The sequence below is a fragment of the Rhineura floridana genome, chromosome 19 (genome assembly GCF_030035675.1).
Source record: "Rhineura floridana isolate rRhiFlo1 chromosome 19, rRhiFlo1.hap2, whole genome shotgun sequence".
Classification (NCBI taxonomy): Eukaryota; Metazoa; Chordata; class Lepidosauria; order Squamata; family Rhineuridae; genus Rhineura; species Rhineura floridana.
Window position 1 is genome coordinate 21,756,690 of NC_084498.1, and position 16,008 is coordinate 21,772,697.

At 47.9% G+C, this 16,008-nt stretch overlaps 1 protein-coding gene across 4 annotated transcripts in view; it reads left to right on the plus strand.

Moving 5' to 3' along the window:
- Positions 1-16,008, plus strand: part of NOS1 (nitric oxide synthase 1) — a 139,389-nt gene that overhangs the window by 57,749 nt on the left and 65,632 nt on the right. For all 4 annotated transcript variants that reach the window (XM_061603482.1, XM_061603480.1, XM_061603481.1 and 1 more), the window contains one exon: positions 3,110-4,247. In XM_061603482.1, coding sequence (XP_061459466.1) covers positions 3,508-4,247 — 740 coding nt within the window. In that variant the 5' untranslated portion in view covers positions 3,110-3,507. The remainder of the gene's footprint in view (positions 1-3,109; positions 4,248-16,008) is intronic.

Below are 16,008 nucleotides of genomic sequence, written 5' to 3' on the forward strand. Positions count from 1 at the left end.
GATGAATGCTCAATAAACAGGCCGTCTGGCGAGATCCAGCTATTGAGAGCAATTTCCCCAACAAATGAAATAGTTGGCCATTTTCCCAGGACTGTTAAAACAGCCTGCAGGAAGACCTCTGGCTCCATTAACCTTTTCCTGTCCAAACTCCCAATCCCACAACAGTATGTTTGTTTACACTTTTTTTGTTTATATATGCACTATCTGTAAATAACTTGGAAGTTGATCAAAGATGGCGTGGGGCCTGTGGGGAAAAATCTAGTTTGAGTCTTCTGTCTCCATATTCGAGACCAGTGACTTGCATGTTCTTTGGTCCCACCCCACCCCTGTGGTGTAGTCGCAAATTCAGAAGCGCATGATCCCTTCGTGATAGTCACAGCCATGTCCCTTCAAAGATTATATAACCTTCTAAGATTATAGAATAATCTGGGCCAGGTTTGAATACGGCTTTCTACCTCTCTAGCCTTGTTAATGCCTCCTCCCACAACAACAGAGGCCCCTAGAAGCTAATCAGCATGAAAGGGGAGTGTGTTAGCTACTGATAAGGGTCTTCTCAGTGGCTGACACACCTCTTTTCACTCTGCTTGGCTCCAATCAGCAGGAAAAGAAACATATTAGAAGACTCTTCTCAGTGACCAACACACTCCCCTTTCATGCTGATTGGCTCATAGGATGCTGGAAACAAAGGGATCCTGCTGGGACCTGGCTCCCAAAGAAGTGAGGGGTCTACGACCCCCCTGAGACCCTGGACAACTACAACCCTGGTCCCTCTCCCCCCAGACGTGACCGATATATATGGTGCTCTGTGTGTGCACGCAGACGCACCCAAACATCAATGGTTTCCTTTTAAAAAAAAGATAACAAGATAAAACTGTGTTTGGTCCTAAAAGAAAATAAAACACAGTGAGTGTTCTATTACATGACCATTCAAATCCATAATAGGGATAATTGGCAGATCTTAACAACTGACAATCTGGGCACTGATGCATGGATGAAACTTGTCCCTCTACACCATTGGCTTGAGAACTGTGTTAGATCAAGTCTTTCGATGGGTCTTACTTTCAAACGCACACATTGTCATTCCAAGAGTGAGCCGCTGAATTGCATCTACTTTGCTTTGCTGCTTGGGCCCCCATCCCCACCCCTGTTTTGAATATTTTTAAAGGAGCGCAAATGCATTGCCAGAGGGATGGGAGGGTCTGTCAATTTCAGTTCTCTCCCTTCCTCAGTTTTCTAATCTTAAATTTGGTTCTCCAAATTTCTGCAACAATTTGTAATTTTTTTTAAAAAAAAATCCTCATGAAAATTCTTCAGCATATGAGTGTGGATTTCTCCTACCAAACACATTTGTCTCTGCAGTTTTCACTAAGGTACATATTTTTGCAAGCAACATCCCTCAGTTAATGCATTTTTGTATGCTAGTTTCACTAATGTATTCATATATTTTTTAATGTGCGCTTTCCCCTAACATGCACGTTTTTGTAACCATTCTTTGGTCGGAGAGCTGCCTTACAAAATTCAGATAAGTATGAATTTTGAAGGACGACTGTGTTCCAGTTCTCTTATTATTGTGAAAAGTGCAAATCTGATAGATTTGCCTCTAAATGCAAACTGAAACCAAATTCACCCTTACCCCTACTGCCAGGCTTTCTCCCGGCTTTTAACCACGCCCCACCAAGTCTCCTCAGAGACAGCTGCTGAGGGATGATCATTTGCCCTCTTCCCACCAGGTCAAAATTTTACACGCAAAGTCATTCATTTCCCCCTCTCAGTTCCAAACAGGAGTGAAGATTGAACCTGTTCTATGGATGGAAAGACTGAGATCGAGACTAGTTGCCTGAGAGTGGGTGGACGGACAATGAAACCGAACTGCTATTCATTTGGGGAAGGCTGTAGCTCAGTGGCAGAGCACCTGCTTTGCACGCAGAAGGTCCCTGATTCAATCCCCAATGGCATCACCAGGTAGGGTAGGGCTAGGAGAGGCCCCTGCCTGAAACCGTGAAGAGCTGCTGCCAGTCAGTGTAGACAATACTGAGCTAAATGGAGCAGCGGCTTGACTCAGTAGGCAGATTCCTATGTCTTATGGCCCATCACCACCTATAACCCGCCGCTGCCACCACCACTACCGCACCCCATGGCTCCCATCTTTTTACTCTCACTCAGGGCTGTAAAACAGACCTGTTGATCCTCTTCTCTCTCCCAAATGTCATGACAAACCCAATTCTGCAAATCTGCACCATTTGACAACTTCAACAGCTTTGCCTGTCCGCCCACTTTTGAGGCTTCCTCCCCTCTTCCCGCCCCACAATTCCCCCCCCTTTTTGTGATTTATGTAATGAGCTGGCAGAATCAATGAAATCCGTGACGGCTGTGACAACGTTGCAATTCATTGTTTCTGTTGTCATTCACTTCGGCTGGATCGTTGGAGGAGAAGGATAAGAGAAACCACTTGACTCCTAGGAAAGTGGCAAAAGGCAGGCAGAGATGTTGAAGGATAGCAAACCCCATCCTCCTAAGCTAGCCCCACACAATATCGAGCAGCCTTCCCCAGCCTGAAAGCCCTCTGGATGCTTTGGGCAACTCCCATCAGCCCCAGCCACAATGGCCATGTTCCACCTCAACTGTCGGAGACAGTATGTCTCCAAATGCCACTGGCTGGGGATCACAAGGGGGACAGCACTGTTGCGCTCAGGTCCTGCTTGTGGGCTTCCCATTGGGGCGTCTGCTTGGCCACGGACATGCCGCGGACCTCCTGAGTGAAGCTCATGAACCACTCGTGGTCTCTGGACCACACTTGGGGAACCCTTGAAACAGAGGCCTGTCCTCCGTAAAATAGGACACGTGATCACCCCATGTAACAGTCTGTTCTACATTTTATTTTATCACTGATGTTTTTATCCACCCTTTACTCCAAAGAGGTCACATCTATATCCCTCCCCACCACTTTTATCCTGACAACAGCCCTATGCGGTAGGTTAGATGGAGACATGGGTCTCTTGTAGCTTGCAGCTCTTTCATATACGTGATGCTTTGCTCTCTCTCCAATCGCCTATCTTCATTTTCCTTCTTTCTTTCTCTCTGTCCCCCCTCTACTTCCCTTTCTTTGCAGGTAAGGAAGATGTAAAGTGGACCCCCCCAAGCCCCCAGTAGTGTGTTCAGCAAACACCACCTTTTCAGCTGGGTGATGTCTGGGTCTCTTCGCACATCCCACGTAGGACTGCTAGCTTTGTTGCATCTCAGAGCTGAGGTCAGAGAACGATACTAAATCAGAACTGACGCCCAGCAACTAATGTCCTGCAGAAGCATTCTGGTTGTCGGAGATCCGGAGCTTCTGAAAGCCAAAGAAGTGGCCTTTCTTTCTGTGTAGTACACATGAATACAGAGCTGTCTTCCCTCCCATTCTAGCTTCAGAGCCTGGGGTTTCAGCCGTACGCCAGCCGAGGCCTGTGGACACCACTAGCTCTCTGTCCCCACCCACCCAGGCTAGAAAAAGAGTTAAGGACTACAATGGAAGAGAATGTGTTCAGTGTGCAACAGATTCAGCCCAATGTCATTTCCGTCAAGCTCTTCAAGCGTAAAGTTGGAGGTCTCGGGTTCCTGGTGAAGGAACGCATCAGCAAGCCTCCGGTGATCGTTTCCGACTTGATCCGAGGAGGAGCAGCTGAACAAAGTGGCCTTATTCAGACGGGGGACATTATCCTAGCGGTCAATGGGCGGCCCCTGGTAGATATGAACTATGACACCGCCCTGGAGGTCTTGAGGAGCATTGCCTCCGAGACTCACGTTGTCCTTATCTTGAGAGGTCCAGAGGGCTTCACCACTCACTTGGAGACGACCTTCACCGGTGACGGGACGCCAAAGACTGTCCGAGTCACCAGGCCCCTGTGTGTGAGTCCCCCAACCATAGTCGACCTGCCGTCCAGTCTAAGTATCCACACCAAAGATCAACCGCAAGGGGAAGACTACACGATGGGGGGCTCTGTCAGCTCTCGGTGTGCCCGGGAGAACGGGCAGGGGAATGAGACTTTGGTGCATGTCAACGGCATGATTTCCGGCACTGTCGCCAGGGACTCTCTGAAAGGAACTGAGGACATTTCCAATTGTTGCCTTAATGGCAGCGTCGAAAACAGTGAACTACTAAAAGAGATCGAGCCGGTTCTGGACCTTCTGAAGAGCAACAGCAAAGAGCTCAATGGGGATGCGCAACCCAAGACAGACACGAGAGACGCGGAAGTCCAGGTCGATGGGTAGGTCCCTTGCTTATATCATTTTTATGTTTGATTATGCAGTTTTGTTCAGGACACTGACATTCACTGAGAACTATCGATAATTCAGGAGAGAGCTCACTGTCTTAACTTGGTGCTTGCCAGCCTTCGAAGGAGGTGATGCCATTCACTAGAGTGCTGAAAGGAAGCTGAGTGGGAATTTGAACCCAAGAACACAATTTCTTACCACTAGACATGTGTCACCTCCCCACCATGTATATAAAGCACATGTAACACACACTTAGAGCTAGGGATGGAAAGATCTGTCAGTTTCGGTTCTCTGAGTTTCTTGTTTTTCCAGCATTATATTCAGTTCTCTACATTTTTGCAGTGATCAGTGTATTTTTTTTTAAATCCTCATGAAAATTCTCCACAATTTTAGTGTGAATTTCTCCAAATAAACACATTTTTGTAGACGGTTTTGAAAGAGGTACACATTTTTGCAAGCCATTTCTCATCACATCATGCCTTTTTGCATGCTATTTTCACTCCATGTATTCATTTTTATGCACACTTTCCCCTAATAGATGCATTTTTGTAAATGTTATTTAGTTGGGAAACTGCACCCCAAAATTCTAACAAGTGCGAATTTCGAAGGCTAGCTGTGTTTCGGTTCTCATATTGTTTCGGAAATTGCAAACTTGATAAATTCTGCTTGAAATGAAAACTGAACTGAAATTCTCGCCCATCCCTACTTTTAGAGCTCATGGCTTTCCCCAAAGAATCCTGGAAACTGTAGTTTTATCCCTCACCGAAATACAGTTCCCAGCACCCTTAACAAACTACAGCACTCTCCCCTCTTGTGGGTTCCAGCAACTGGTGTTCAGAGCCATACTGGCCCCCGATAGTGCAGGGAGGACTTAGCCATTGTGGCTTGTAACCTCTGATGGACAAATTCGTGGATGATAAGGATAAGCCCCCTTTAAACCCATCCGAGTTGGTGCTCGTCGCTACCTCTTGTCGGAGCAAATTCCATAGTTTAACTGTTCACTGTGCAAAGTCCTTCCTTTTGTTTTCACTAAAATGTCCAGCATTCCCCTTTGTTAGATGGGTTTGGGTCCTTCTCCCTATTGCAGCTTGGATCAATAGCTAAGTCTGATTGGTTCCCATCAGCAGGAAAGGACAAGGAAGCATGTTAGAAGACTCTTCTCAATGGCTAACATGCTCCTCTCTCAAGCTGATAGGTTTGTAGGATGCTGGAGACATACGGACCCTACTGGGACCCTGCTTCCCAAAAAGGAAGGGGTCTTTGACCCCCCAAGACCCAGAGCTTGAAAAAGTTGTTTTTTTAAACTACAATTCCCATCAGCCCCAGCCAGCATGGCCCCTGGATTGGGCTGATGGGAGTTGTAGTTCAAAAAAGTAACTTTTCCAAGCTCTGCCCAGACCATGGAAGACTACACCCTTGGCTATAACTGGAGATACAGAGAAATATCTTGAGCGGGGAACTGAAGACCTCCTGTTGGTGGCTAATGGCCAATACATAAGAAGAGCCTGCTGGATCAGGCCAGTGGCCCATCTAGGCCATCATTGTATCCTCACAATGGCCAACCAAATGCCTATGGGAAGCCCACAAGCAGGACTCGAGTGCAACAGCCCCCCGTCACCGCTTGCAATTTTGAACTTTGGAACAACTGGTATTCATACTGCCTCTCACTGTGGAGGCAGAGCACAGCCATGATGGCTAGCAGCCACTGAGAGCCATCTCCTCCATGGATTTATCTAATCCCGTTAAGAACGTCACAACAGCCCTGCTGGGTCGGGCCAAAGGCCCATCTCGTTGAGCATCCTGCTCCCTCAGTGGCCAGTTAGATGCCTCTGAGAAGCCTGCAAGCGGGATCTGCTTAGCGGCGTGGATCTCACAGGGCAGGTGCCTCTCTAGCTCTTGCCTAATAGTACCAGGAGATTGCCAAAGTGTGGCACCAACTCTCACTGACTATTGCCTCTTTCTGTTGTCTGCAGCGCTCCGTATTTCCTGTCCGCCAGCATAAAAGGCGTCTGTTCCTCGATGGTAGTTGCTTGCCTTTGTCTGCTGGCAGGCTTTTAAAGCTGCTGTCAACTAAAGGGGCCTGTTAATTAAATGCCTGCAATTAAAAAAAAATCTAAATCACAGCGACCTACCTGGGTGCTAATTGCACCTTAATTTATTTATTTCGGGGAGGGGCGTTGTTTGCCTCCAGCTTCTTGATTGTCTGTCTCAGAAAAAAACCTAAAAAGTAGAACTCTTGTCTCTTTTCTCCCTAACTGACTGACAAGAGGGAAGTGATCAAAGCTGCTAGCTTAATCATTCCCTCCGCTCTTCATTCCTGATAAGGAGCTTTGACAGCAAAGCCGGCAAGGTGAGGATGGAAAGCCCCATGAATTATTGCAGGCTGGCACACTCGTCCTGCAAACTGGATGAGCAGTGCTCAGCTTGGGGGGGGGAGGCTGGGCGAGGGTTTCGAGGAGGGGGGAGGGGACCCTACTGAACAGGTCACCAAAGGCTACATTTTGGGTTAGGCACGACCAAGGCGGTATGAAATGGAAATGGACTGCCTTCAAGTCGATTCCAACTTATGGCAACCCTGCGAATAGGGCTTTCATGGTCAGCGGCATTCAGAGGGGGGTTGACCATTGCCTTCCTCTGAGGCTGAGAGGCAGTGACTGGCCCAAGGTCACCCAGGGAGCTTCAGGGCTGTGTGTGAGGATTCGAACCCTGGTCTCCCAGGTCGTAGCCCAGCACCTCAACCGCTACACCACAATACGTTTAAATAAATAAATAAAATCTTCAGCATTCCATGGCTCAGCCTATGAGCAACAAAAAGAACTTTGTCACCCAAGAGGAAGGAAATGGTAAGCCCACCGCCGGCAAGGATGGTGAAATGTTTTAACGGGTGGAAAAGAGGATTGCTCAAATCCTGTTTCCACCGTCCTGCCCCCACCCCCATGAGAAGGATACGCAACCTTGCGTAACCAGGGTAACCAGCAAAGGGTCGGGATTGCAGTGCAAGTTTGATAAGGGAGTAGACCAATTCCTTCCAAATGGGCTCAGGTCTTCAGGGGTGGATGAACTGCGTCCTAAGGTACTGAAAGTGCTTACTTGATGTGCTCTCTGAACCCCTGGGCGATGTAGTGTTAAAGCGCTTCTAGGCGGCCAGTTGATTGAGCGTTCCTTCAGATTGTTGGGAGGAAGGTGAGAGGCTGTTTAATGAGCACACACTCTGCTTTGTTTTCAGGGAGGTCAGATGACGCTGTGTCAAGCAAATGTTACCCACCCTCATTTTCCTTATCTGTTGGGGATGCTTTGGCTCTGGATTTACTGCATTGAGCAGGGGATTGGAGTCTGACCATGCTTCCAAAGGCCAGTTGCTGGAAACCACAGGAGGGGAGAATGCTCTTGCGCTCAGGTCCTGCTTGTGTGCTTCCCATGGGCATCTGGTTGGCCACTGTGGGAACAGGATGCTGGACTAGATGGGCCACTGGCCTGATCCAGCAGGCAGGCTCTTTTTAGGTTCTTTAAGGTGTCCACCCTATTTTTTTCTGATGTTGTGATTTTAGGTTGTTTTAATCATTTTTAATTATGTATTTTAAAAGTGTTGTGGCCTGCTCTGGAACCGTTGGGTGAAGGGCAGGTAATAATTTTTGTTGTAGTAGTAGTATTTATTTGTTTATTTAAAATATTTCTATCCCTCCCTTCTGCCCTAGAATAGGGCACTCAGGGCGGCTTACAAAATAAAATCAAACATGTACATAATAAAACTGTAAACAGTAAAATCACAAAAGCATTAAAATAAATTAACATTAATCCTGCTCAGAGCAGACCATTGAAATTAATGGATGTGACTAACTCAGGTCCACTCATAGTGGCATAGTGGGAAATTCAGAAGTGCAGGGTCCCTTCATGTTAGTCACAGCAATGCCCCCTCCTTTTTTTTTGCTGCTGTGTTGGGAATGAGATCCTTGTTAGTATCTTTCCCCACAATAACAGACATCTCTAGGAGCCAATAAGCACGAAAAGGGAGAATGTTAGCTATTGAGATGGGTCTTCTCAGTTACCTCCTTTCACTCTGATTGGTTCCAATCAACAGGAAAGGACAAGGAATCACCTTAGAAGACTCTTCCTTTCATGCTGATTGGCTCACAGGATGCTGGAGACCTAGGGGCCCTGCTGGGACCCTGCTTCCAAAAAAGTAAAGGGTCCAAGACCTACCGAGACCCTGGACGACTACACCCCTAGCTGCTGAGCATACAAATATACCTGCTCTAGCGTAGACTTCTTGCTGGCTTGCTGGCTTCCCATGTGGGTGGAATCGTTACATATAGAGATGCATTCAAAGCATCGGCTTGGCGATTGGCACAGGGGCAGTACTACCTGAGTAGTTGATTTCCCAGCCCCCTCCCCAATATGTCATTTAGCTCCAAGCTCTCTGTCACTCAAGGCACGGCAAGCATCAGCCACTGGGACTGGGAAGAAGAGTTCATGATGACTCACTCCCTTGGAAACAAAAGGAAGCAACATCCTTTGCTGGGGGGGGGGACTCAAGTCCCTTAGGGGGTAACACGCAAAGCTTCACAGAAAGAGAGAGTGGAATAAATAGCAGAAATGTGCAGGGCATGAAAAGCTAGGAGGCAGGAGATGGGGAAGAGGCCAGTGCCTGGAAACATGAGATATACCCAACAAGGCAGGTGCTGTCTTTTATGGGAGGAAGCTCCTGTTGGCATCAGAGCTTACGGGCATGGAGGCATGGCAGGAACTCTCTATTTCGACTCTCTCTGTTTCCCATCTTTCCAATCTTAAATTCCCTTCTCCCCATTCCTGCAGTAATTTGCTATTCATTTATTTTTTTAAAGGCCTCGTGGATATCCTTCAGCATTGTAGTGCGAATTTCTCCTCCTGTGCGGTTTCAACTAACGTACCCATTTTTGCAAGCCGTTTCCCTTACTGATCAGCGCATGTTATTTTCACGAATGCATTCGTTTTTATGCCCACTGTCCCCGAATGTATGCATTTTGGGAAACATTGTCTGGAGAACCGCATTGCAAAATTCGGATGCATGCGAATTTTGAAGGACGGCTGAGTTTGGGTCCTCGTATTGCTTTGGAAAGTGCGCCTTTGATCGATTTAGCTTCACGTGCAAATTGAATCAAAGATCTCCACCATCCCTATAGGCAATATGGCAGGTTTCAGGCAGGAGTCTCTCCTAGCCATACCTGTTGATGCCGGAGATTGAACCTGGGATCTTCTGCGTGCAAAGCAAGTGGTCTACCCCAAGCGGTGGCCAGTCACCCCTGCTAACTTCACGTGGATGTGTACGCACACTAGTCAATGGACTAAGATGGTGGCTGTAAGTAGGAAAATGCTTCTGCGATGACAATCATTACTCTGGATTAGGATTAATGGAAGGGCCTGAGCTTCTCACCTAGGACTTTGGGAACTGCCCCCGGGGACTTCCTGAGCTCTCAGATCCTTGTTGCATGTCGCCATTATCTCTCTCAAAAAAAATATGATCTGAATCTGAGTAATGTGCCATCGAGTACATCCTTGTTGGTTAGCTTGTCTATAACAAGGCAAAGCCTCTGGGCTTCTCTGGGTCGTACCTTGCTTCCTGCTGGGCGATTGAGCTCCTTATCTTTCCACATGATGGTCTCATGTTCTCCGGTAGGAAGAGTTTGTCCTTTCTGCTTGGTACATTTCAAGCCCACCTCTGTTAATTACAGGCCGGGAGGAGAAGGGAAGGGAGGAGAGAAGGTTTTCTTCCTTCCCTTTGATCAGCTGTGACCTGGGCCAACTCCCACCCCTTTAAGACCCGCAATCCCCTTTTCAACATATTCAGATTAGATCTGCTCTGTTTCTCCTTTGGGAGGGCTGGAGTGCACTTGTCCTCACAGGTCGTCAGAGGGGAACGCAACCTGCTAACTTTCTAAGGCTTGGCTGATGCTGAAAGGGAGCTCTAGTGACTGGGATGGAGAGGCCACCAGTGGCCCATGAAGAAGCTCTCTGCCTCCCCTAGCCTTTCAGGTGCAGCTGGGGAAGTGCTGGCCAGGTGGAAGAGCTTGCATGATGACCCACTGGGCCCAAAGCCAACTGGGGGAAAGGGCCGTAGCTCAGTGGTTAGAGCATCATGCTTTGCATGAAGAAGGTCCCAGGTTTGATCTGGGTAGGGTTGGGAGGAAAGCCTGCCTGAAAGCCTGGAGAGCTGCTGCCAGTCAGTGTAGACAATACTAAGCTAGATGGACCAAGGGTCTGACTCTGTATAAGGCAGCTTCCTATTTTCCTGTGTTCCAATACTGGGGCCAAGCTAAGCATGGGGTTTTTATGTTCTTGTGTTAACCACCGCTGTCCTTCGGGCAAAGAGAAGCACAGATCTTCCATGCTGCATTGCTGTTCCCGGGTTTCTATTTGCAAGTAGAACAATGGTCTCGGGGGGTCTTAGACACCTTACTTTTTTGAGAGCAAGGTCCCAGCCAGGTCCTTATGTCTCCAGCATCCTACGAGCCAAACAGCATGCAAGGGGGAGTGTCTTAGCCACTGAGAAGAGTCTTCTAACATGCTTCCTAGTCCTTTCCTGTTGATTGGAGCCAATCAGAGGGAAAGGAGGTGGGCCAGCCACTGAGAAGACTCTTCTCAGTAGCTAACACCCTCCCCTTTCATGCTGATTGGCTCCTAGGGATATCTGCGAAAGCGAGTGTGGGAAGGAGTGTGGAGATAGCAATGGAGAGCAAGCAAGTGCATGAGGGGGCGTGGCTGTGTGGCGTGACTATCATGAAAGGACCCTGCACTTCTGAATTTGCAGTTATGCTACTGCTCATGAATAAGGTTTGCTGCAGATCAAAGTTCCATGTCGTGCCTTTCAAACTATTGCCCCACCCTTCCTCTTTCACTATCAAAGTCTCTCTCTCTCTCTCTCTCTCTCTCTCTCTCTCTCTCTCTCACACACACACACACACCTCTTTCAGAGGGAGGGAGAGAATTAACATGATTGCATCCTTTATTATTATTTATTTATTTATTACATCTATATCCCGCCCTTCCTTCTAGAAGGAGCCCAGGGTTGCAAACAAGCGATAAAACACTAAGAACACCTTTTAAACATCTTAAAAAAGAAAGCATCTTAAAATCTTTGGGGAAAGAAATCTTTAAAAACAATTCCAACGCAGATGCAGACTGGGATAATTTCATTTTATTAGCAGAAGCTGTCAGCACCGGCACTTCCTGAGTTCTCTCCCAAGCACAGCATCTTCGTGGTCCTGCCTCAACTCGGGGCACCTCCGGACAGTCAGTATTTTGCAGGAAGGGTTCCAGCACATGCCAGAATTTCTAGATTTCACAATTAGAGAGGATTAAAGCATTGTGCTGCACCCAAGCACAGGGGTGGGGAATCTTTGGCACTCCAGGTATGGCTGGACTACAGCTCCCATCATCCCCAACTATGGGTCATGCTGTCTGGGGCTAATGGGAATTGGAGTCCGGCAGTACCTGGAGGAGGGCCCATGCATTCCCCACTTAGTCCCAGCTGTAAGGAATAATATACATGTGTCACATTGCATGGCTGGAATGTAGACTACTGTACAAAGGTAAGACCCACGTCTGTCGCTCTACCCTCTTTTGCCTCTGGGTGTGCCCACCAGTGACATGAGGCCCCCAGAAGGTTGGCTGTGAGGTAATGCGGCCCTCGAACTGAAAAAAATTCCCCATCCCTGGTTTATGGGGCCGAAGACAGTGACAACTGGTCACATTTACACTGAAAACATTATACAATGAGGAAAGGGTGCAGCATTTGGGGCTTTGTAATTTCGAGAAAAAGTGAGTAAAAGGCGACATGATATGAGTGTATAAAATTACGCATGGCACGGAGAGAGTGGATACAGAGAATTTTTTCCTTCCGTCTCTCATAAGACGAGAACTCGGAGCATCTAACAAAGCTGAATGTTGGAAGATTCAGGACAGACAAAAGAAAGAACATCTTCACACGCCGCGTAGTTAAACTGTGGAATTCGCTCCCAAAAGAGGCCACGATGGCTACCAACTTGGTGGACTTAACAGAGGATTAGACAACTTCATAGAGGATAAGGCTGTCAATGGCTACTAGCCACGATGGCTATGCTTTGCCGCCATGGTCAGAGGCAGAATGCTTCCGAATAACCAATTGCTAGAGACCACAAGAGGGGAGAGTTGCTATTGTGCTCAGGTCCTGATTGCGGGCTTCCCTTTGGGACATCTGGTTGGCAACCGTGAGAACAGGATGCTAGACCAGATGGGTCACTGGCCTGATCCCGCAGACTATTCGTATGTTGTTATACAAACTTGCTTTCGAGTTCCCAGATCAGCCATACTCCCATTTATGGAATGCTGTGAGAATGTTTTTGTGTCACTCTTGGATATTTTGCCAGTCCCTGGGGGGCGGGGGTACAGGAAACACGTCCCAGGTGTGTTTCAGAACATGGGTCCAAATCCAATAAGAACTTACACTTCTAACTGAATGGATTGTCTTCCGCTTTTTTTTTAAAGGAAGTGGTTCCTTTCCCAGCTTTTATGTTTTCATGAAATGGCTTTGATCAGATAAGGGGGGGGAGGACAGAATCCGACCCACAGGCGAAACACTGGCCAAGGACAACACACTCCAAAGTTAAGTGAACTGCAGAATAATGGGTCCACGCTGTGGTGGTAACCGCATGAGGAAACAGGAGTGTAAGGAATCCAAAGCAGCTGAAACAAGATGCGGGGGGGGGGGGGCTGTCGTTGGAACGGCATGGTGCCTGTTCAGGGAAGGGATGGAGGAACATTTCGGTTCAGTTTGCATTTCAAGGCGAGCCTCCTTTGTTGGTGGTTCCCGAAACCGTACATGAACTGAAACACCGCCATCCTTCGAATGTCGCACGGGTGTTGCAACGCAGCTCTCCAGCGAAGGAATGTGTGCAAAACGTGATGTCCACCAGGTGCTGTTGCTCTCCAGCTGCCATCAGCCTCAGCCAGCCTGGCCAATGATCCGGGGTGATGGGAGTCTAGCAACGTGCCACCCTGGGCTCCTGCTGGGAGGAAAGGCAGGATATAAATCAAATAATAACAAGTAAATAAATAAACATCTGGAGGGCACCGCTGCCTCACAACAACCCTGCCAGGTCAATCAATATTATTATTCCGATCACGCAGCTGAGAGTGAGGCCCAGTCTGCACTTTACATTTCAAGCAGTATCATATCACTTTAAATAGACATGGCTCCCCCCAAAGAGTCCTGGGAACTGTAGCTTGTTAAGGGTGCTGGGAGTTGTTAGGAGAGACCCCTATTCCCCTCGCAGAGCGACAATTCCCAGAGTTCCCTGGGAAGAGGGTTTGATTGTTACCCTGCCCTGCAAAGTGTATGAAGGGAATAAAGATCTCCTGACAATTCTCAGCACCCTTAAGAAACTACAGCTCCCAGGATGCTAGAAAGCCAGCTTGGTGTAGTGGTTAAAGTGTTGGACTAGGACCTGGGAGGCCAGGGTTCAAATCCCCATTCAGCCACGAAGCACACTGGGTGACCTTGGGCCAGTCGCTGTCTCTCAGCTCAACCTACCTCACAGGGTAGTTGTGGGGATTAAATGAGGAGGGGGAGAACCATGTATGCCACTTTGAGCTCCTTGGAGGAAAAGTGGGATATAAATGCAATAATAAGTAAATAAAACAAACATTCTTGAATGGAAACCATGACTATTTAAAGTGGTATGATCCAGCTTGAGATGGGGCCTGAGCAGCAGAGAAGATACTGGATGCAGCAACTTTCTGGTTCATTATTCAATATCTTAGACGCTTTAGATTAAAATCCCCCACCACCCCCATTTTTTTTTAAAGTGGCTATTATTCCAAAATACGCTGGCTTGCAATCTTTATGCAATCAAAGGAGCTGCTCAGGCTAGTGGCGTACTTAGCCTTAAAAATAGACAATGGAAAACCCGGTCAAAACACAGAGGTCTTTGTGCCAGCAGGGCTCTTGGCAATTGTCTGCGTGTGGCGGTTTGCTTTGCTTTGTGTTTTTTTCTCTCCCTTTAAGATATTGATATAACGAACCAGCAACAACCCCCTGCCGAGAAAGTCATTTGACGCAGAGGCAGAAATCCATTCTTTCTGAAGGAAGTTGTTTTCATTCTGGGAGGAGGAATGCACCGCTGCAAGCACGACAATGGAAAGGAAAAAGGATCCCTCCGGTTTTGAAGCCGGGCGCTTTCGCCAGCTTCCCCGCCTTTCCCGTTCAGCACAGGTGACAACATGAAACGTAGAGTGGCTACATCCAAAATGAAGGAGCTCTTTTCTTTCAATCCCCTCAGTTCTCAGTGCCGGATGTGGCCCTCGAGGCCTCTCTCTCCGGCCCTCAGAACTCTCCTCAGGCCACACACCTCTCACTGGCCCTGCTTCTCACCCCAAGTGGTTTTTCCCTTGCTGTCATGCCTCCTGCTTGTCTGGATGGAGGATACAGAAGGATGTGTGACTGTGGAAAGCAGCTCACTTTCCAAATTTACTCTTGTTGCTCCTCCCACTTTTGCTTCTAGCCCCACCCACCTCTTATAGGATGTTGGGCCCAATGTCCTATAGGACCCTGCAGAGTTGTGTAGCGGAACAGAGAGTATTGAGCGAGCTTATGTGTGTGTGTTTGAATCTTTGCTAAGATTCTACCTTCCCTGCAAATTAGTCAGACAGAGGCTTTAAGCTTTAAAATAAGAAAGAACTACTTTATTCTGGAAGTACATGCTTGATAGGAAAGAGTCCTATATCTAGCTAACTAGCTATGTTGGAGCAGCGAGCACTGATCCCAGTGCTGGCCCTCATGCTGGATGAGAGGGAGAGACAAAGGAAAGATGTCTGCTCCCCTCTCGAGAAAGAAGAAGACTGGGAAGGAGGGAAGGAACTGGGATCAACATCCTTTGCATATCAGTCTAGCAGGAAGGGAGAAACAGCAGGAGATCAAAGGACAGGTATAGCCTACCAACCAAGATGTCTCCTCTCTAGCTACCCTTTTTAACCCCATGCAGCCTCAAGCCACAAGTTGGAGTTGAACCTCATACATTCCAACACCTCTGGCATGCAGCCCTGGGAAGGCTGCCCAGAAGGGAATGTGGCCCTCAGGCCAGAAAAGGTTCACTTGAAGTCACGCTGCTCCTCTACGGAGCTCAAAGTGGTGTACACGGCTCTCTCCATTTTATCCTCACAACTGCCGTGGGAAGTATATTTGTCTTATTTTAAAGCACCCCTTTCAGGCCTTACCAAGATGTGACGGTCGCATGAACCATGTCTTAAGACAACCATGTCTTGCCACCCTGGGCTGCTAAATCAAGTAAAGAAAGAAAGAAAGAAAGAAAGAAAGAAAGAAAGAAAGAAAGAAAGAAAGAAAGAAAGAAAGAAAGAAAGAAAGAACACGGCTTGTGCCTCACAGCTGTAAAATGTGCAGAGCTTGGAAAAGTTACTTTTTTGAACTACAACTCCCATCAGCCCAATCCAGTGGCCATGCTGGCTGGGGCTGATGGGAGTTATAGTTCAAAAAAGTAACTTTTCCAAGCTCTGAAAATGGGTTAGGCTCTATTGAAAGTGAAGGAGTGGCAGGAGGGGGCGGGCTGAACCCTCCCATGTTTGCTGTTTTGCCCACCCCAAAATGAAAACCACCTCCCCCAACTAGTGGTGGCTGGTCCATTAGGGTGCATGGGGCACTGCCCCACCAAATACAGCCTGCCCTCAGCCAGCCAGCCGGCCTCCTGCCTTCTTACCTGCTTACAACCAGTCCCTAGGGTTGTCCCG